At 43.7% G+C, this 23,128-nt stretch overlaps 1 protein-coding gene across 4 annotated transcripts in view; it reads left to right on the top strand.

The window, feature by feature from the left end:
- The window catches only part of RELN (reelin), a 483,994-nt gene that overhangs the window by 116,132 nt on the left and 344,734 nt on the right, over positions 1–23,128 (top strand). For all 4 annotated transcript variants that reach the window (XM_075599655.1, XM_075599652.1, XM_075599651.1 and 1 more), the window contains exon 3: positions 3,496–3,631. In XM_075599655.1, coding sequence (XP_075455770.1) covers positions 3,496–3,631 — 136 coding nt within the window. The remainder of the gene's footprint in view (positions 1–3,495; positions 3,632–23,128) is intronic.

Genomic DNA, 23,128 nt, shown 5'->3' with positions numbered 1-23,128 from the left:
AAAGTTGTTTGCTGCTTGATGCATTGCTCTGTTTTCTGTAATGTTTTTTTTACATTTGATACAAACTGTCAGAAAAGTTTTTGCCACCTCAGACCTGGCTATTTTTTTGGGACACAAATACAAGATAAAACAAAAAGTGGCTCACTAAGAGTTTCACACATCTCATTATAGTGTGAGAGTCATCTAACTCCTCCCTAATTCCTCCTATTGACACTCGCCAAATTACAAACTTTCTTACTATGTTTAAATGAAGGTTAGCACTGTGCTATCCTGCAGAATAACTTCAGTCCTCAACCCCCCCCCCCCCCCCCCCCAACAAGCCTTTCAGGATATCCCAGCTTCAGCACGGGTGTCTCAATCAGTCCCTGCTTCAGCACAGGTGGCTCAATCAGAGACTCAAGAGTAAACAACACTGTATAGTGCTCTAACACAGACCTGACCATTTGCTGGATAATGTGTATGAAGACATAGTTCCAAATCCTTGAAGTGTCCCACGAATAATAACCCTCATCAAACCTCTCAATCAGAGACTCAGTCACCTGTGCTACTGCTGGGACTGATTGAGCCATCTGTGCTGAAGCTGGGATATCCTGAAAACTGACCTATTGGGGGGGGGGGGGGGGGAGGGGGGAGCTTGAGCTCCCCTGGAATAGGCAAATAAACAGAAGGTAGAAGTGATACCTATAATAGCTGCAGTACTTGTGGTTTAGCTTACATTATTTTTAACCACAAGTTATCTACTATTAAAGGTATCACTTCTTCAGTTCTTTCCTTTTGTCTTCCTATACTAACATACACTCTGTTATCCCAAACATATTAACATTTACTCCCACATGCTATCTCCAATCTTATGTATTAGGCTCTAAGCGTGTCGAGGCACAGGTGGCCTTCTCCCCTAAATCGGTTCCCCAAACCCTTGTAATTTGTGAGGATAGTAGGCTCTGTGTATAGCACTGGCTATTTATGTGATCATTACTGGGCAGCAATTATTATATCAGATACTCTGATCAGCACAGCAACCTGCAAATAAATTGGCACCATAAATTCTGTAACAGAGGTACCGCTGAGAGGTACTGTAAATAGATTTTCCCAAGATGGGGCTATGCATCAGGTTCCCGACGAAGACTGCTTTCCTATTAAATTGTCAATTTCATGTTGCGTCTTTTATCGTGAATGTATATTGGCAAGTTTCTTTGACATTTAGGAGTGGTTATAGGAACAATTGAAAACGAGGGGTACTCTCAATGTATTATTTCCTGGTAAAGCACTTTATAAATATAAAAACATCAGGGGAGTAGATACTTTCTCCTGTTATTAACACAGCTGACCTGCTCCTTGTGTTGATTACATCTGCCATTTCAAAGGTGACTTTTACCTCTTGGTCTAAGAGATCACCAGAAACAAATAAGTCCAAAGCAACAACCAATGTGACAAAAATGCACAGTGAAATACCTATATATCTCTTGAAAAAAAAGTCATTTAGTTAACCCTTTGGCCAAAGCGTATAAGCCTACGAGCCACTTTCAAGGCATGACCATAATATCGCAGGTCCTAACACTAACTGGTTAAAATCCTTATTTACCTCTATAATTAGGGGAAGGATGGTCCTGGCATTGAACCTGTCGCAACCAGTTGCATGAAAAGAAAACCTGCTTACCTGGACAGTGGGGAGGGGCGAGCTTTAAACCCAGGGTGGGAGGAGCCACTAACCTCCAAAACAGCTGAGACCAGCTGGACAAAGTTAACAAACACACAGATACCCAGCAAGCTCTCAGAAACCCCCCAAAATTACCACAATATATATATATATATATATATATATATATATGTGTATAAGGGTCAAAAGGAGTGCTACTGGGCGTGGCTAATTGTATAAAACAAGAAACAAAGTCCAGTTAGTGTTAGGACCTGTGATATTATGGTCATGCCTTGAAAGTGGCTCGCAGGCTTATACACTTTGGTCTAAGAGATCACCACAAGAAGTATAAAGTGCCATCAGCATTGTGTGTTACATTTGACCACAGCGTACATTGAAGCTTCAGAAAGACACCGCTTGATACCTAAGACAATAACCAATGCTAAACCATAAGGCACAATACAACAACGGATCAGCACTCAAAGGCATATAAATACTAAAATTAGAAAAACTTGTATACTTAACGCAGTTGCCTTGTTTAAAGCTGGTATCTTCTACAGCAAAATACTTGCAAAATTAGCAACATTTTTAGGCTCCACAGCCTGTGGAAAGTGTCTGTGGACCCTGAAACGTCGCTATTTTTGCTACTCATAAGTGTGTCTGAAGAATATGTTTTGTTCATCTATTTTTGACTTCTCTGTATGCTGTAGAAAATAACAGCATTAAACAAGCCAGCCGCTTTACGTATCCCACAAGGACCCGTACGTTTGTTCTACTTTTGTCAGTATTTAATAAAAAGAGAGTGATCTGTGCTCATATAATCGTGATATTGTGCTCAATATGTGCATAAAGTGAATAAATAAACAAATTGAAAACCTGTTACATATATAGAGATTATGCTGCTGTGCTCGTGGTATGGCTCCACAAACCGAACTAGTGCAAACACAAAAAGAGAAACACCGCAAAAAACCTCATAGTGTAGTAAATAAACAATATTGTATTAATAATCAGGTGAGTATCGCACGTACATCAAATAACTGTAAAATAGGCGTGACATGTTAGGGACATGTTACCACTCTGTGCTCTGCAATCGTGGGTGATTGATGTGGGTCACCAGGATCAGCTCTCATCCCACAAGTTCCGTGAGATCAGTGCAAACCTCTGCCCGATCAAACCGAGACCTCTGGTAACAGGATGCAGGCGCGGTGAACGCCGCCACGAAGCGACCTCTCCGTCGGTTCCTCTGTATCTGGTCACGAGACGCACGCCAGTGACGTCATCAAGCGGCGCCAGCCAAAGACGCGGGTCGCGTCTAAACGAGTCACCGTTATCCGGAAATGGCAGGAGAATGTCCCGAACCACAAGGTGGAGATAAAAGAGGCAAATGGCAATAAAAACCTCTATAGACCTCAATGGGTCTATACAGAGGAACCGACGGAGAGGTCTCCCCCTTCGTGGCGGTGAAAACAGACGGAGAGGTTTCCCCTTTCGTGGCGGCGTTCACCGCGCCTGCATCCTGTTACCAGAGGTCTCGGTTTGATCGGGCAGAGGTTTGCACTGACCTCACGGAACCTGCGGGAGGAGAGCTAATCCTGGTGACCCACATCAATCACCCACGATTGCAGAGCCCAGTGAATGTGCATTGGAGTGTCTTCAGTCAGCAATGCGACCGTATAGGTGTGCAGTTCACTTTTCTCCTCCTTTTGCATGTTGATTCCATTGGTAGTTGCCCAGTGAAAGATATCATTGATCTGGGTTCATTTTGTTTGATTACCTGATTTGATGCAGTTGGAACTGGACTTTATCTGCTGTCCTCACTCACCATAATGCTTATTACATTGCCTGCTTTTTTGTTCCAGGCATTATGTCTGACCACCAGTTTGGAAACCAGTTCATGTGCAGCGTTGTTGCTTCCCACGTGAGTCACCTGCCAACAACAAACCTCAGTTTTGTATGGATTGCCCCACCGGCAGGGACAGGATGTGTCAACTTCATGTAAGTATATATAAAGAACTGTCTTTGGTTGGCTGACAGAAATGAACAAAAGCTGTTTTACAGTTGTTTACCAGCAGATTTTACTTGATTAATATTTAGTTATTGAGGCAGGAAACATAAAACACAAAATAGTAGAATGTAGACAGCTGTTCTATGTTGTTTGTAGAGGCGTATCTTGCTTTTCTGGTGTAGTGATGCTAGTGCTAGTGTCATAAGCCCTTTATTGTATGTATTTATGTATGTATGTACAGTACAGGCATACCCCACATTAACGTACGCAATGGGACCGGAGCATGTATGTAAAGCGAAAATGTACTTAAAGTGAAGCACTACCTTTTTTCCACATATCGATGCATGTACTGTACTGCAATCGTCATGTACGTACAGAACTGATGTAAATAACACGTTTGTAACAGGCTCTATAGTCTCCCCGCTTGCGCACAGCTTCGGTGCAGGTAGGGAGCCGGTATTGCTGTTCAGGACGTGCTGACAGGCGCATGCGTGAGCTGCCATTTGCCTATTGAGCGAGATATACTTACTCGCGAGTGTACTTAAAGTGAGTGTACTTAAACCGGGGTATGCCTGTATATACTGTTACATAATTTTTTGAGTCATATTTTGAGCTACATTTTCCACTCGAGGACAACAAATGATTTTATGAACTGTGTTTGGCTTTTGTTGCTGTGTTTTTCAGGATAAGTACATAAATAAAATGGCAAAACAAAGTTTTTACGATGGTTTCGTGCAAAATATGCCACCTAGTGAGTTACGAGCCGTGCCTGCAACATAATAGAGCATCTTCTAAGGATGTACTGACCTTATTTCGCTCAGGAAGGACATGAAACAATGTCTTGCTGGGGCCTTGACTGTTTTTATTCCTGGCAGGCAACAGTAACATTTTATTGGCCACCTGTGTCTGATGAAGTGCAGAGACTTTGCTCTCCTCATTCATCTCTCCAGTCAAAGCACAGCGGGGCAAAGCGAGGGGGGAAAAAGGCATGTCAAGGACTGGTGTCGTACAGCACAATTGTAGGAGAGAAGAGATGCATCACTTTCCTGCACGGAAAACGAGAAGGTCGTGTGAAAGGATAGAAGTAGGGTACAGATGAAGACCAGGCATATGGCACAATTGCAAGGCCACAAACAAAATAATGTGTGCAAAAAAAACAAGAGACGAAATATGAAAAGGAACAAGGTAATTAGGCAGGTGGATTTATTGTTTTTGGATGCGAAAGCACAGTGAGTCTCTGCCCTAACCTGCTTATCTTGGTACCTGTAGCTAGGGCATAAAAACAGCAGTCACAAGTCATGTAGATCCAAAGTCAAGTAGTATTATCCTGTATTTACAAGAAATTCAGACATTATTAGATTAAAAAAAGAAAAAGTAATGCTGACAATAAAGCAGGATTTCCTGGCATTTTTATTTTCAGTAGAGGCATAAGGCAGAGCTGAACCCCATTAAGTTCGACTCCAGGGTCCCCCTGCTTCCCCAGATACTAACCAGCGAAGCTCATGCCTATTGCTTCCTGGTTGTTAAATGTGCCGCGGCACACGAGCCAATGGAAAGCAGCGACAGACGATGTTGCGGCTTTATATCGGCTCCCGTGCCATGGGGGGTTTGAGCCGTTATATTGCGTGCCCATGCGTGGCAGCTACGGAGGTAAACATCTCGGGAAGCACGGTGTCCCCCCAGCTGCAATTAACTGGGTTCATACCCTGCTTCATACCTATCGATAAAAAAAAGAAAGCACACAGGTGGAAACGCACTGTTAAGGAAGCAATTATTATTTATTTTACACATTCACAACTCTTCACATAAATTAACATTTGGAATGTAGACTGGATAGGAAAACTGTCAAATGAATAATCCGGTCCAGCATACTGTATGTATGTAGGGTATGTATTTATAGTGTTGCAGCACCTTTAGACATATCCCATACATTACTACAGGACTGTGTTTTACAAATGAATATGTTGGAATTGAGAATTCTGACACGTGTAACCCTCCCTCCCCGGCTCCTAGGGAGATTACATCCGTGCGCAATATTTGGCTACTCAGCGTAGTTTACCGCAATTCAGGGTGCTGGATCCAGGCGGCTGGGCAATGAGGTAGCAAGGGTGAAAATGATTGACGCCAGGAACTTTTGTTGTACCCCTCCAATCTTTGCTCAGGTCCCCAGGCACAGGGACACTTCACATACAGTACATACACAACACAGTTGACATAGTTGTACGTTGCTTTACATCAGTCTTTGTTATTCATGAAATGGTCCTTCCCTAGTTGCCCACTCTTAACACGCAAAGGAAGGGGCATATACTTGGTTGTGTTACCTGTATTGGACCCTGTGGCGTGTCTGTATCCCCTCTCTGGGATCTGCGTGTTTCTGTTGGCCATATCATGGGGATCCTTGCTAAAAGGGCACTGTCCCTATCTGTAACATAACAAACAAGGTGGCATTATCTCTCCTATTAGGCTGAGCCCCCGGTGGTCACGGAGGCGCATGTTATGGCGTGCGCGCCACACACCACAGCACAGCCCTCTATGAGGCAGGCCACAGTGGCTGTGTGTGTGTGGGCGCGCAAAGCGATGTGACGCGTACGCTAGCAGGGAAGACAAGAATTTTGCCTTCCCATGCTGCAACGCGGTCACATGGTCAGTGGGCAGCCAATGGCAGGGCAGATATATCCCGTCATGGAAACGCTCACCTAGATGTCCCCTAAAGACCGCGTCTGTAGTCTCTGCACACGCCGCGATGTCGCCAGGCGCTGGTGCAGCAGCGAGCACTGGGTCCGTAGCCTTATACGAGAACCTAATCCCCATCTTATCTCCCTGGGGGACCTCTCATCTTGTCCTCCAGGAACCTCCCTTCCAGAACCTTCGCCATCTCCTATATACTCCCCTGTGACATCAATATAGCTGTGGCAACACAGGGTGGGGCCTAACATATAATGCTCTACTATTAACCTCTTGCAGCAAACCGGTAACCCCATTAAGGGGGGGTTACATATGCAAATCAGTTCAAATGCGTTTCATTAAAAACAATGGATAGAGTTTTCACTCAGTTGTGTAAACAAAATCTGCCTTTCTTTTAAAACATTTTTTAAAAGGAGGCCATCCCACTTTTCTCTTATAGAGTAGCCATGTGGCTCCATCAGTTTTCTACAGTTTAAAGACCCCGGTAACATGGGCCAATAGGAAGCTGCACCTGATTAAGTCATGGCTTCCTATTGGCCCACAGGGACCGGAGTCTTTAAACAGCATATAGTGAACCCTGGAACCCACTACGGAGTTAAGTACCTATATACTTATGGAGCTGGAGGTTCTTGGAGCTGAAATTATTGGGGTTCATCTCTGGAGACCCCCCGCTTCAATCCTGTATTTAAAATAAAAACACAAAAAAACCCCGCTTATATTGCCTCTTTAACACTATTAACATAAATTCCCAGTGTGATGAGTGATCTACCTGAATTATCATCACCAATATAGGCTTTACTTATTTTGTTCCCTTATGACTTTGAGCACTTTGCTCTTGGAATGCGTTTTTCACATGGACACAAACATCCAAGGCTAACAGCCCGACTCTATTAGTCTGGGGCAAAGCCAAAATATATCCCCCTATTTGCAGCAATAGAGGACATAAATTCAGATCTGAATAACAAAGGTTCCTTATTTTGAAAATATAATTGAGTACAAGAAGTTGCTTTTGGAAGGTTTTCATCCAGCTGCAAAGGTTTTAAGAAAACAAAAGAGAAATAAACTATTTGAACTGATCACGCCAACAGAAGCAAGGTAAGATAGGAGAAAGGAAGAGGCACACAAATTGTAGTGGAATCAAATGATTTCAAATGTATTAATGCATCAGAGCTAACAATGGTAACGTTTAACAGAAGCAAGGTGCTAGATATTGTTTAGACCGGGGGTGCACAAACTTTCCCTCCTGTGCCCCTCTGTCAGCGCCACCCTCTTTACCATGTCTCCAGTGTCAAATTATGCCAGTCACGTGACCCCGCAGCGTCATTTGACGCCATGGCGACGTGTCGCCGGAGACAAGGTAAGTGAAGTTACAGAGGCCTCACGTGATCTCCCGGCATTTAATTTAGGTGCCTTTGGGAAGAGCGCGGGACCTCTGTAACCACCGCGCCCCCACCCCCCTGAAAAATCTTGCGCCCCCCAGTTTGCTTTGACCATGGGTGGCCAACTCCTCAAGGGCCACCAACAGGTCAGGATTTCAGGATATCCCTGCTTCAGCACAGGTGGCTCCATCAATGGCTCAGACTGCGTCATTGATTGAACCACCTGTGCTGCAGTAGGGATATCCTGAAACCCTGGCCTGTTAGTGGCCCTGGAGGACCTGAGTTGGCCAGCTCTGGTTTAGGCACAAGGCAGAAAATGATGCCAATATCCTTGCAATCATTAGGAGAAATGCGAGAAAAAAACATGTGGGGATATGAGCATGTGAAATAAGCCCATTCTGGTGGTTAATTAATTCAAATGATTGAGAGCTACCTGAGGGGAGAGCATGTTGTCCTATCCATTTGGAGGAATATAATTGGGAAAGGGAAGTGGCGATAAAATGAGAGTGCCGTAGTACTGTGTTTGGAGCCATAGCATAGGGGCCCATGGAACATTCGCACAGTGTGCAGGGTAATAAAGCTGCTTTGCATCTCCAATGTATGACAGCTTGGCATGTGCCCAGATGGGCTTCTTCTATGTGCAAGAAAATAAATAATAACAGCAATGGGAGATGATTATGTAGATTTAGTCACAATGGGGTTGATTCACTTAAGTGTGAAATCTTTTAAACATCGTTAGTCTTCAACATTTTTTTTTTTATCGCATTGAAAAAAAAGGGCTCATATTTACTAAGCGGTGCTGTTTCATTGGACATGTAGGGAATGGGCCATAAGCTGTCTTCTGGTAACATAGTTTCAGAGTGCTGCTTATAATACCACTCAGTAAATATGGACACATATTCCTTGTAGAAACCTCTTTTTGTTTCCCTTTACTATAATTCATTACTTTAGTAACTTTTTTTTTAAAAATGTGGCTGAAATTCACAGTCTGATACTATATTATTAGATTTCAGTGTCTTTTAAAAGGGAAAAGTCTCACTACGAATGTTTCCTGCATCTGCAGTGAGATGTGTAGCAACTGTTGCTTTGCTGCACCAGAGCCTTCTGATTAGCTTGAGTCTTTTGTTTTCCGCCAGTCCCAGGCTCCTGCTACATGTTACATATTCAACTGGAGTTCTATTCATTGGGATCATTTCAAATATTTGTACTTTTTCAGACTTCGTGGGCACCAGTGACAGCCCTATTCCAGGCTCTGCTCATCACCAACTCTACAAGTGCAGCTTTTAAGGCTCTTTCCACTGTTGCAGCACCTTTATTTTTGCCTTTCGGAGCTTCACATCGAACAGTAACATATACATTTTGTTATTGTTTAAGAGACCACCGATTACACAGCGTACGGACTACATAGGGGCTTCAAACCATTTGATATGGAAAATAAGGTCAGAAATCCTGGCTACTATTAGACTGCTAAAACATACAGAACACCTACAAGCTCAAATTGAACCCCCAAAATACCCACAACATATATATAAGCATATAAGTTTCACAGAGGAGTGCTACTGAGCATGGCAATTTATATTTAAAACCAGAGACATAACATAAAACACAGACAAAGCTCAGTGCACATCCAGAAAAACTTATATACGGTACAGTGCCTAAATATACATGTATAAATAACTAATAAATAAAATGGTCTTTTAGTTTAACATTTTGGCCAAATTGTTGTAAGCCCTTGAGCCAAACTTCACGGCAGACCACGTTCAAGGGTCCCTACACTAATATAAATTCTTAATAACCTGTGCATTGCCAGGAAGAATGATTTATAATAAATCTGTCAATATGAGTTGCAAAAGTTCTAAGTCTGATTGAAGCTTTTATGCTCAGTAGCACTCCTCTGTGAAACTTATATGCTTATATATATGTTGTGGGTATTTTGGGGGTTCAATTTGAGCTTGTAGGTGTTCTGTATGTTTTATAATTCTTGTGCAGCTAGTCTTGGCTGTTTTGGAGGGTGGCAACCTCCTATCCAATTGAAGCTCACTCCCTCCCACATTTAAATGGTTAAAAGCTCACTCCATGGCATCTCCAACTATCAGGGGAACTTGCCTGCATGCAGTGTGATTGTGACAAATCTATTACAGAGTGCTTTTCCTGGTAATGTACAGGTTAATAAAAGCTTCAATCAGACTTAGAACTTTTGCAACTCATATTGACAGATTTATTATAAATCATTCTTCCTGGCAATGCACAGGTTATTAAGAATTTATATTAGTGTAGGGACCCTTGAACGTGGTCTGCCGTGAAGTTTGGCTCAAGGGCTTACAACAATTTGGCCAAAATGTTAAACTAAAAGACCATTTTATTTATTAGTTATTTATACATGTATATTTAGGCACTGTACCGTATATAAGTTTTTCTGGATGTGCACTGAGCTTTGTCTGTGTTTTATGTTATGTCTCTGGTTTTAAATACTATTAGACTGCTGCACATATAGCTACAGATATATGTCAGAATATTATGATAAGTGTCGCTGGGGATAAGAAGTTGGTGAGGCGTTTCCCAAGCGGCAGCAATGTTGACACTGGAATGCTTTGGTGAGAACTTTGCCATGATGTTGGAATCAGGTGTTCCATGACTAACTCTTCCCAGCTCTTTTGAGAACTGAAATTTCATGCGAGTTGTTACAGTCGTAATAACATAGTTTGTGTGACTGAAAGGAGGTTGGTTTCTCTATAACCACCAGGGTGTTGACTTTGTGGATTTATGATAGGGTTCCAGGTGCTTTGTGCCGCATATCACTTTCTTAAAATGTAATATAATGCACCTAAAATATAGAATAAAAAGCCTAATGATACTAAGAAAAATATATCTTATTGTTCATGTTCAATTAAAGCTGGGAGGTTTAATTTGTGAATTTATAACGGTTCATGTCACAGGGTTGTAGGCAATTGTTTCATTTTAAATAGAGCAAGTACTGTACATAGCCTGTAAATTGTCAAGTAGGACTCTGAGATCATTATTCTGCATCTTCGTATTGTACTGATGTGGATGCAAGCAAAATGTTCCCATTTATCAATGCTCCAAGGAGATGCACTTAGAGGATTGATGAAGGGACACATTTTATTATTTGGTCAACAAAAGCACTAAGGGGTGAGACTGCCGTGCGCTAAAAATCCAATGTTGTGATAAGTGTAAAATGAAGCTGGAGTAGTAATGATATTTTCCTGGTTTTAGTGTTGCCTCTGATTTTTAATTTATGACATTTTCCTCTGACATTAAAAAAAAAAGAGTGGGTGAGACAGTAACAGAAACAGAATGTGGGTATTTACCACATGGTCTGTGAAAACTTTGCAGAACACAGTTAACAAACATTTTTGCATTAATTACCACCCATTCCTAAATAGCACAATAAAAAAAAAGAATCTGTCTGAAGCGGAGGACCAATTAGCAGGGTTATTTTTTTTTTTGTAACAACGCAGGAAGAGATGAATAACACAGTAGAAGTCAATCTGTTATTCACATTATTTCAGTGTTCCACAAATCCGGGGGTTATTTTTTCTGGAAAACCTATGTTATGAGCAGACTTGGAACGAAAAGCTCTCTCTCAAGGGCGGATATACAAAATTTACCGCCCTTTGGCACTTACCTGGTGCCACCCTCCTCCTTCAGCGTCAAATGACGCTGCGACGTCACATAGCGTCGCTTTGCCATGGTAATTTGACGTTGCAGGGTCATTTGATGCTGAAGCAGGAGGGCGGCACAAAAGGAGGTGGGCGGCAAGAAAGAGGGGCGGCATGAAGGAGAAGGTAAGAACTTTACAGAGGCCCCACGCTCAGCAATCAGTGGGGAAGAGAGTGGGGAAATAAACTGTGTTTATAGGGGGAGGAGGGGAGGGAAATTTGCCGCCCCAAAACTTTGCCGCCCCAAAACTTTGCCGCCCTAGGCCCTCTGGGTGACCGAAACGTTGGTTGCAGTGCCCTGTGATTCAATACAGTTCTTTGTCTGAAGACTACATGCAGTGTGCTGTCCCAATCTGGTAATATATTTTTTGTTCTATTCATATGGGATAAGCATCTGTTTTTGCCTGGTTAGTAGTGTACCAACTGCCTTCTCGTGTGTGTGTGTGTGTGTGTGTGTGTAACAGCTGGTGTGTGTGTGTGTGTGTGTGTGTGTGTGTGTGTGTGTGTGTGTGTGTGTGTGTAACAGCTGCTATCACCAAAGCGACAGCAAATAAACATACATATATAAATATTCAAAATTGACAGTACGTTTTCCTATATATATATATATATATATATATATATATATATATATATATATATATATATATATATATATATATATATATATATATATATATGTATATGTATATGTAGCCAGGTTACCTGAGGTTCCCCGTTTTACCTCCGCGCTGTGTGGGGAGCTGCGGGGTCGGCCGCGTCGCCAGGGACTCCCCGTGGTATAGTGCAGGGCACCACCATTTTGCGCGCGGTTCGCGCATGCACAGTAGCGTGAGAGTTGCGGCAAACCCCGTACGATGGTTTGCGCATGCGCAGACAGAAGCGCGCGGAGCGGGACCAATCCAATGCAGGCTCTGAGCTGGGACTACACTTCCCATGAGCCTCAGCAGGGTCACAGGGTGACAGGCAGCCAATAGGGCTTGAGAGTTGCTGGCAGACAGGAAAGGGAAGCGGGCAGTGGAGACCACGCTAGCCAATGAGTCCTTGGGGAGCAAGGGGAGAGGAGGTGCGTAGTGCAGGGGGTCAGTGACCCACTGCATAGGCCAGGCTATTCCCCTAGGCCTGAGTGCAGGCCCTGAGTCACCACCAGCTTGTGGTACTGCAGGGAACAGCCCTAGATAGGGACTTTACTCACTTACTGATAGTAGCAGTCAGGGACACAGCATCTTCCTGAGCTACAAGGTGATCTGTGGTTTGGGATCAAACTACAGTGTGGAGTCCAGACTCGTGAGAGATCTCTCTCACAGTGAGGGAGTACTTGTGAGAGACGACGCTGGATCTACGGATCCTTTTTGAAGTATCAGCAATGGGTGCTAGAGCGCCCGGCAGGTATTATTATAAGTGCACCAACACCGGTACCTGCAGGCGCTGATCCTGCCTTGGGGGAGGGTTCTTTGGGGACACTGGGGGTTAAGTGATCAAGGAACTGGTTCAGTACATTGGACACGGTTTGAGGGTGTACACGGTGGTGGTAGAGGGACACTACTCCAGGTTGGAGCGTGGCCAGAAACACCGGTATAAGGTTCTACTATTCAAGGTCAATCATATATTGTGTGTATGCCATTATACTACTGCCAAGGTTATTGAATCTGCCAGGTATGTTATATGCTGTTCACTGTTATATGTAATGCATGTATATCTATGCTCCACCATATATAGTGAAAGGTTACAGAGTTGTGGATTGTCATTGTATTCTTGTCCAGGGAAGTCTCACTTATTGTTTCTTGGGATGCAGGGGGTCTGCGTAGCTGAAATTAACATGGTTCGGCTCTGGAGACTCCATGCTTCCCACCAAGTACACCCATCCAAAAAAGCCTAGGCCAGTGGGTTTCAACCTTTTTTCTCTTGGGGTACCCCTAATTACTCTGCTCAGTTGCTGAGGCATCACCACAACAGGACAGCCAGTGACAGGAGACAGGGGGCAAAGAGTCACAGGAGACAGGGGGCAGAGAGTCACAGGAGACAGGGGGGAGAGAGTCACAGGAGACAGGGGGGGGGAGAGAGTCACAGGAGACAGGGGGGGCAAGGTGTCACAGGAGACAGAACTGGCAGAGTCACAGGAGACAGAGGGGCAACAATAGACAGGTGATAGAGAGTCACAGAAGACACACAAAGTCAGAACAGAAAATACACACACACGCCACACACACAGTCTCACCTCTCCCCCATGCTGCTTCCTTCTCAGCTTGGCCACACTGCCCAGGTGCCTGACACCTCCTCCTGATTGTTGATTGGATACATTACCCAGCAGCAGCCAATCAGGATGGAGGAAACTGCCCAGCCCTTAGCAACAGCCCTGCTTTCTCCCTGCTCTGTGAGATCGGGCAAATCCCGCAGCCCCTTTTGATCCTCTCACTGAACCCCAGGGTGAGCAGAACCCCAGTTGGAGAATCATTGCCCTAGGCAAAAACACACCTTTAAAAAACCAGTCTGGGAGTATATCCAGGTCGCAATACCCATGATACTTTGTAACAATTACAGAAGCTGCATATAAGGCTGCAGGCTGAAAGAACCATTGAGATCACACCACTGAACCGGAAATTAACGTAAAGTTGTACCAGTTAAGAGGCATTGGAACAAATACTCAGCATCATTTGTGATACAACCCCTCACATGCACTATTCTAGTAAAGCCTGTGTAGTTGACAGTACAACAGAGGTTGAACCTATTTGTTGCAAGCTCTTTGTTTCAAGATGAGATGATATTATTGGAAAGAAATTCCACTTACATCCCAATGGTACAGTAGACCGATTTACACCTGAATTTCTACCCAATACTATAGGTAAATGGGCAACATTTCAGTTAGTGGCTGTGAATATAAACTAATGTGGATGTTAGCACTATCATTTAAACTATTATTTGAATAAGGGGAATAAATTGAAAAGGTGGTTAGGTTAATCTCAACAAAGGCACACGTGTACATGTGCATTAATGTCTGAGTGAGATGGCATGCTTATTTGCTAATATGGCTACAAAGGGACTCTCTGACTTTGAGGATAAAAGCTAAAGTACACAGCCATGTTGGTTGCTTCCAGGCTCATTTCATCAACCCTAATAGACACTTGGCTTCTAATCAAATCATGGCAGTACAGTACTTGCATGTCCATGGATCAAAATTACTAGAAAAATTGATGCTTCTCATCTCTAAAACCATTTGCTTCACATTTTATCGGCCTCGATATGCCGTCTGTAATATGTGATAACAGAGCCAATGGAAGCATCTGCCTAAAAGGAGATTACTTTAATTATGGACTCAATGTCCTATTTCCTGCAAGTGGTCCCCAGAGAAAGTCTTACTGCTAGACGAGAGGTGTTCTAATGCACATTAAAACGTAGAATTCAAACACGGGGAGATTATACAGCGGAACAGGGACAGCTATAAAAACTCATCAGGCTTCTGGTTAGGTACTAAAAAATACAATTATTGTGTTTTAATTATTTTAACACCTGTCAAGGCAGTGTTATCATTGGGAAGATGGGAGCTAAATCACAATGATTTGGAGTAGAAGTTACATATAGGCAGTGTGCACTTCCCCTTAATCTGCTCAACAAATTGAAGCCCACGCCCCTGGATGGGGGGGTTGATGTGCTCTCGGGACATTGCTCCTTCTGTATAACCGTACTTAGGACCTAATGCAGTAAGCAGCGATAAGCCACTTATCGCCAGCTAATCGCCAAAAAAGCCTACTGCTATTCAGTAAGTCCCGATAAATCGACGATAAGAGCTTTTCGGCAAAAAAATTTGTCAGGGGAAAAAACCGCCAAACGCGTGGCAAGAAGCCACATATCGCCAGCTTGTCAAATTCACGCTATTCTAGAAGCCCCGATTAGCTTATCGAGGTTAATCGCCGCTCTTGAATTGCGATTTCCTCTCCAAATCGTGTCGCCTGGAAAAGTTGGCAAGAAGGTGGTGAGAAGCTGCCGATTAGTGCTGAGACGGCACATAGAAAAAAAAATGCATTTTTCCTGCATCGGGTTGATGCCGGGAGACTCCGGAGCAGATATCCATTAATATCAGCACCGGAGACCCCCGGCATCAATCCCATGCAATAAAAATGCATTTACAGTCAACTTCATTACCCAATGAAAGGGTTAAGGGGCAACAGCAGGTTTATGGGGGGCAGAGGGCGTGAGTGATGGGAGTACTCGGCCCTTCACTCACCCCCTCTGCCCCCAATAAACATTACAATATGTACTACCCACCAATACATAACCTACCCCCTGTACCCCCACATAAAACCATTTTTATTTCATTTCACACAGGATTGATAACATAGGCCGGCGGGTGGCCCCGGGTGGTCCCCACAGGTGTTGGGGCCCTCAGGTAGTTCCCATGGGTGTCTGGGGGCCCTCATGTGGTTCCCACGGGTATTCAGGGGCCTCAAAGGGGTCCTCGGGTGGTCCCCATGGGTGTCCGGGGGTCCTCTGGTGGTTCCATGGGTGTCCATGGGGTCCTCGGGTGGTTCCCGTGGGCGTCCAGGGGTCCTTGGCTGGTGTCCGGGGGTCCTCACTGACCTGCAGTACCAACCCTGTTGTAAAATAAATAAATATGGCATACATTGCAATAAATACACCTCCCCCCACTAAATACATACTGCACAGTAATGTGCAAAGTAACTATTATCCAGATATTTGCCCATTATTAAATCAAACATTAGCCAAGCAGTATAAATAAAGTAAATAAAACCGTTCTACTTTCCTCTGCCATCATGAAGGGCATCGTCAGCATACTGCAGGGCCATGTGCTCCGATGCCAGCAACAATACATAAAAAAAATACAATCTAATGGCCCCTAAGCCCTTAATCACTGTAGCTATTAATAACCGCTATAGTAATTAAAGGGTTAACCCCTGTCCACCGCTACCCATCCTGGGGGCCTAACCACCCACCCCGGAACCACTATACCCACCCTGTACCCATTGATTGGTATAGTGGTACATCATACCCATATAATATGGGCATGATAAGCCACTATTGCACTCAATGGTGACCCTAATCCAAAAGCATGAAGGCCAAAATTAAACAACACAAGCACCTAAAAAAAGACTATTCAATAATTAAGAACAGTAGCCAACCAATTAAATAAAAAGAAGCAGTAACCAACTAATCAATTCATTAATTTCAAACAGTAGCCAACAAATCAATTAATTATTAAATCCACTATCCAACACATCACTTAAAAGCAAGGAGCCAACACAAGAAATCATTCATTAAAAACGCTAATCAATCCAAAACAAAAATACAACACAAGCCAGCAAAATCACATAGAAACACATCCACGAATAATCACAAATAGAAAAAAGAACACAATACAGGCATAACCCGGTTTAAGGACACTCACTTTAAGTACACTCGCGAGTAAGAACATATTTTCAATAGCCCCATACCCCTGTGTCCGTACGCTCGCTTCGAGAGAACTGACACATTCTGCCCTACAGACTGCCGTAGTAGTGACGCGCTGATTCCTCTCGCCCAATACACAAACGGCAGCTCGCACATGTGCCTGCCAGCACGTCCTGAACAGCAATACCGGCTCCCTACCTGTACCGAAGCATCGATATGTGGGAAAAAGGTAGTGCTTCACATTAAGTACATTTTCGCTTTCCATACATGCTCTGTACCCATTGCGTACGTTAATGCGGGGTATGGCTGTACAAAGCAAGCATTTGCCCCTAAAATGAATTGGCTAATAATGTATTTATCTGTACCCTAAATGGGTACAGATTAATACATTATGAGTCAATGTGCAATGTAAAAATAAACAAAAACATCCAATCGCAAAAACCTGGAAAAAAAATAAATTTCCATACATTCAATATTTAACTTACCTTTAGAAGTGTTGGTCCTCCGAATCCAGGGGTATCAGGAAGCTCTCGTACTGTGACGTCATCCAACTCAATTCAACGCCATCCACCTTGAAATCCTGGCCAGGCAACAACATTCTTCTTTCTTTGATCTTCTAACACCTTCATCTTTCTTCATCTGTAATTATTTCTTGCTTCTCTTCATCTTCAATCTTCATCTGTTAATCCAAAAACCCCATGGTAGATCCACAACACGATGTTGTCACGTCGGCTTCTTGAGCTCAAATGAGGCGTCAAGGCCTTCATGCTATTGGAATAGGGTTACCATTGAGTGCTATAGTGACTTATCATGCCCATATTATATGGATATGGTGTACCACAATACCAGTCAATGGGTACAGGGTGGGTATAGTGGGTCCGCGGTGGGTGATTAGGTCTCCAGGGTGGGTAGTGGTAGACAGGGGTTAACCCTTTAATTACTATAGCAGTTATTAACCGCAACGGTGATTAAGGGCTTAGGGGCCATTAGATTGTATTTTTTTATGTATTGTTGCTGGCATCGCAGGACATGTCCCTGCAGTATGCTGACGAGGATGCCCTTAATGATGGCAGGGGTAAGTAGAATGGTTTTATTTATGCTACTTGGCTAATTTTTTATTTAATAATGGGCAAATGAGCTATTATCCATATCTGGATAATAGTTATTTTGCACATTACTGTTCTGTATGTGTTGGTGGTGGTGGTGGGGGGGGGGGTGGTCGGGGAGTATTTATTGCAATGTATGCCATATTTATTTATTTTACAACAGTGTTGGTACTGCAGGCCAGCGGGGACCCCTTTGGGGCCTCGACGGTAATAAATGTGTTAATTTTTTTTATTATTATTACTAGTGTATTGTAGCAGGGAGTCTCTGGAGTAGAACCGCGTTGATTTGAGGTCCGGGGACCCCCTGCTTCTCAAGATACAGGCCCCGTTATGGGGTGCCAGTATCTCCTATTCATTCAAATGTCCCGCGTCACGTGACCATGGGAATCAAAAGGAGATACCGCCACGTCATATCGGGACCTGTATCTCAGGAAGCACGGGGTCCCCGGACCTCAAATCAATGCGGTTCTGCTCCGGAGACCCCCTGCTCATCTACACTAGTAATAACATTTAAATGTAAAAAAAATATTTCGCCCGAGATTTGCGCAGGGAGAGGCGGCTCTCTCTCCCTCTGCAGCAGATAGAACTCGCCGGGTGAGCCCTTTTCAGAGAGGCGATCATCACGTCGCCGGCTACTCGCCATGTTTGCAAATGTCGCTATCACAGGTATTTGGCGCTTTCTGCATAATGTGTTAGCAACGCTGTCAAAAACGGCGATTTAAAAACCCTGGTGATTTTTTTTTTTTATCTGCGCTTATGCATGAGGCCCTTATTCTTGTAGCCCATTTTATGCCAAATTAAAATAAATGGCAGGGGTCGGGCCTTTTAAAAAGAAACTAAAATAAAAACAAAAACAGCCATAAAATCAAATAAAAATAAAGTTGGTTATTCTGCTTGAAGGGGCATCACATAGAGCTCACCTTCAAAATAGGTCATTTTGGGGGGGGGGGGGGGGAGGGAACTGTACCTTTAAGGATTCATATGGGTTAAGGCAGGGGTTCTCAACTCCAGTCATCAAGACCCCCCAACAGGTCCGGTTTTAGGGTTATATCCCAGCTTCAGCACAGGTGACTGAGCCACTGATTGAGCCACCTGTGCTGAATCAGGGATACCCAGAAATCCTGACCTGTTCGGGAGGACTGGAGTTGACAACTCCTTGGTTAAGGCATTATTAGTTCTACATTTACTGCATTTCTTAAGGTATCGAGGGTGTTAACATTGATACCATTAGCATTATACTATCCATTTCACATTAGTGGACTCCTGTTCTTCCAACTTTTATTTATTATTTTACGCCAGTGCTGGGGAAAGGGTATAGAAAGATGGAGGGGGAGGGGGGGAAGGGTACATAGGCATATGATCACATAAGACATGACAATAAGCAAGTCAAATGACAAGTTTTCTGGTGAAGGAGAGCCAGCCGTGGAGCAGCATGGGGGGCATGGTTTGAATTTGACAATGAATATACTGTACCTCATAGAGGAGTTCAAATCATGCTAAGGAATGGACTCTTAGTTCAGATCGTCAGTAAGAAGTTGTCAGCATCCCACGAACCCATTGCTGTCAGCCAAGGGTCTTGGGTTTTGATGAAACAGTGTCGTCTGTCATTTAAGAAGCTAGTCAATTTCTCTATGCACATTATGAACCATATTTTATTTGATACTTTGAGCTAGGGATGGGGGGGGGCTGCTTCCATGTTGCCGAGATACCACATCTGGTGGGTTCCCAACATATGTGTGGCTAGTTTTTGTTTGGCTCTGGTGGTGCATATTGTGCAGGGTCGCCCATGGTGCCAGAGGGAATTTGGTTCCAAAAATGGCATTAATCTGGTTGAAGATTTGTCTCCAAATCCTCCGCACCCTCTGAAGCACAGTGGAGAAGCTAAGGAGTACATTTTATGAAATCTAGTTGGATGGAGGTACCATCTCTACAAGACCTTATAATCATTTTCTTTGACAAGTTTATTGATGGAACCCTTAGCCAATGCCCAGATTTCTTCCCATTCATCCCTGTCCAGTGTCTCACCAATATCAGACGCCCAGGATTCCATATTTTTGCAGATCGTCTTTATAAGGTTACATAGTTATATAGTAGATGAGGTTGAAAAAAGACGTACGTCCATCAAGTTCAACCTCGATGTTGCGGCTGAGGAGTTTGACAACCTCATGGTGTATATTTAATCCTAGGGCTTCTGATTTGGTATGATTGATTTGAAGACATGACAAGGCAGCACAATTGTGTAGTATATTAAAAACATTGCGGAGGGAAGTCAATGGTATGGTCAGGGTTAATATAATGTCATCCACGAGCAGTGCTATTGTGTGAGAATGTTCTCCTACTCGGACCCCCGAAATATGTTTTTCTGCTCTGATGAAAGCAGCTAGTGTTTCTATATAAAGGGGAAACCGTGGCAGGGAGAGGGGGTTAGTGGGCTCTTTTTAAGGAAACAGTATGTATATCACTTACAGTATTCACATCAGTGGCTACCACTTGGCTAGTGAAAGAGGCTCTTAATGCACTGATATTTAAGCAGCAGTCAGAGCTGCCGTTTTTTAATTTTAATTTTCTTTCTCTTTAAAATGTGCATCAATTCAAAGATAAGTAATTAGCCAAGTTGCTAATCGATCAGCTGGGATCGATTTGCGAAGATTCGGCTTGGGGGTTCACTAAATTGCTGTCATTGCTGTAGAAGAGGACCAAAGTTTCAAAGTTCTGTGGGGACGATTATGTGACCAGGCAGTCACTAGATACAATTGGTGCACTGCTAGAGAGAGGGCAGGGCTCAAAAAGGGGTGTGCCAGACCTTTTTCAGAAGAGGAAGGGGATATGATTTTGTAAATGGTTGCTATAGAAACAAAAAATGCTTGTTACATTCTAATACATTAAAAATGTCATTCAGAGATTTTTTTAAATGCGACTATTATTTTCTCATTGTACAGAACTGATTTATTTTTAAAAAAAAACACACGTAGAATATTGCTTGGTCTGCACCTCCAATATGTATAATGTACTTACACGGCTTCTATTTTATGTTTTCCAATTAAACTGTTGAAGGCACTAGATGGCATTGTGCATCAGGTTTCATTTCCATATAATGCATTGGAAAATCTCTGCAATTCTGTAGTCTTTACCAAAACATTTTATTGAAAATCTGTAAACAATGTATAGGCGTTCAAGAAAAGTCTAGATCAGGTGTGCGCAAACTGGGGGGCGTGAGATTTTTGGGGGGGCATGGGAGGTTGCAGTGGTCCCACGCTCTTCCCCAATGCATTTAAATTAAATGCCGGGGGACCGCGCGAGGCCTCTGCAACCTCAACTTACCGAGATTCAGCCGGCTTCAGGACGCGTCACCACGGCGACGCAGCGTCAGGTGATGCCGTGGGGTCATGTGATGTCACGTCACATGGCCCCGCGGTGTCATTTGACACCGCATTGCCATGACAACGTAACGTCAAATGACGCCGCGGGTCACATGACGTGACGTCACATAACCCCGTGGCATCATTTAACGCCGCAACATGGTAAGGGGGGGGGGGCACAAGAACGGAGGAGAGCAGGCAGGGAGCGCAGCAACAAAAGTTTGCACGCCCCTGGTCTAGATTGTTTGTGTTAGGATATTGGATTATTTTATCCTAGTTTTGTGTGCTTCATTTATCAACAGAGCTTTTGAGTTCTGTGCTTCAGTTGTCAACAAATAAATTCTACATATTTATTCTTTATTGGCTAAAGCACTTATTTTTCCTGTTGTTAAGCCGTCTTCTCTTCGCTTGAGAAGAAACTCCATTCTTTTATCAAGCAAAGAGTAGATGGCCTCACTTTATATGCGCCCCCACTTCTGTATCCACCCCATTTTCTGCAAAGGTCAGGTAGATCTTGTTGTGTTAAATGGCTACAATAAAGACCCAACCACTACTACCGCTGTACTGTAACTGCACCCCAGAGTTTCGGTTATTTGAGGTTCTTTGAGATTCCTCTAAGAGTGAGGATTTGTGCTTATAGATGTCCAGGGAAAAGGGGAGGTCATGGGGTGCTCCAATCTTATGACAACTATATCAATAGTTCACAATCTTCATGGACTCCAATAAAGCAGTGTGGGTATAACATAAAATGGCCTGTGAGTCGCTCATAACAGCCTAAAGGATGATGTCCTCATAGAAATAAAGGCAGTCCCAGTTAGAGTACTCCACTATAATGGTCAAATATGAAGAAATAAATTCTTACCCACTTCTGCTGTTTGTAGGAGTCCACTGTGGCGTGCCAGCCATGGGAGAAATCCAAGTACAAGTAGAACAAAAAAGCACAGGCGCACTGCCAGGGAGTCAGGTGGTGTAAAGGTTAAAATCCGTTTAATTCAGAACATATCTGATGACAAACATAGCCCCAGGGGGGGCAACAAACAGCCTCCTACGCGTTTCGGATGGGTAGGTCCTTTATCAAGGTAATTGATAAAGGACCTACCCGTCCGAAACGCGTAGGAGGTTGTTTGTTGCCCCCCCCGGGGCTATGTTTGTCATCAGATATGTTCTGAATTAAACGGATTTTACCTTTTACACCACCTGACTCCCTGGCAGTGCGCCTGTGCTTATTTGTTCTACTTGTACTAGGATTTGTGCTTATGCTTCCTCCGTACCTTGTCGAGAGCTTTAATGTATTTAAAGTTTCTACCATATCTCCCCTCTTTTCTTTCTTACAAGATGTTACGATTTTACCAGCTCCGGCTGGGCGTGCGAGCGATCTCGTGATGTCATCATTGTGATGCGTCCGAGCGGCATGTGCACAGCAGCCAGGAGGCAGCCGGAAGAGACCGGGAGGCGTGGCGGAGGTGTGGCCGTGAGCGGTTCGCCCTCATTGGCTGAACCGCTCACGTGACGCAGCCGTCGCCTGCTGAAAACAAAATGAAAGGTCTGTTCTCCTGCCTGCCGCCCGGCAGTTCGTGTCTGCGTGCGCGGCGCACGAGGGATGTGCACTTGCATTGCATTGTAGCAATTTGTTATTGAGCCGCGCAGTGTCGCGCGGTCTGCAGTTTTCGGTATAAGCACGGCATTATTTGTGCACACCATGCATCATTTTAGTAGCTCTTTTTGGAAGAACGTATAATTTTTTGTTACAGTTTGTTTAGTGCAGCACATAATTTAAGTGCGGTTTTATTTTGTGTGCTCAAAGCAGCAATCCCATCTATTTTGTATGCCGATTATCTTACAAAATTTGAACTGGTGGATCCTCTGCAGCTGATT

This window comes from Ascaphus truei, chromosome 5 (genome assembly GCF_040206685.1).
Source record: "Ascaphus truei isolate aAscTru1 chromosome 5, aAscTru1.hap1, whole genome shotgun sequence".
Lineage (NCBI taxonomy): Eukaryota > Metazoa > Chordata > Amphibia > Anura > Ascaphidae > Ascaphus > Ascaphus truei.
Note: the sequence above shows the minus strand (reverse complement) of the source record. Positions and strands in the feature narration are given on the sequence as shown.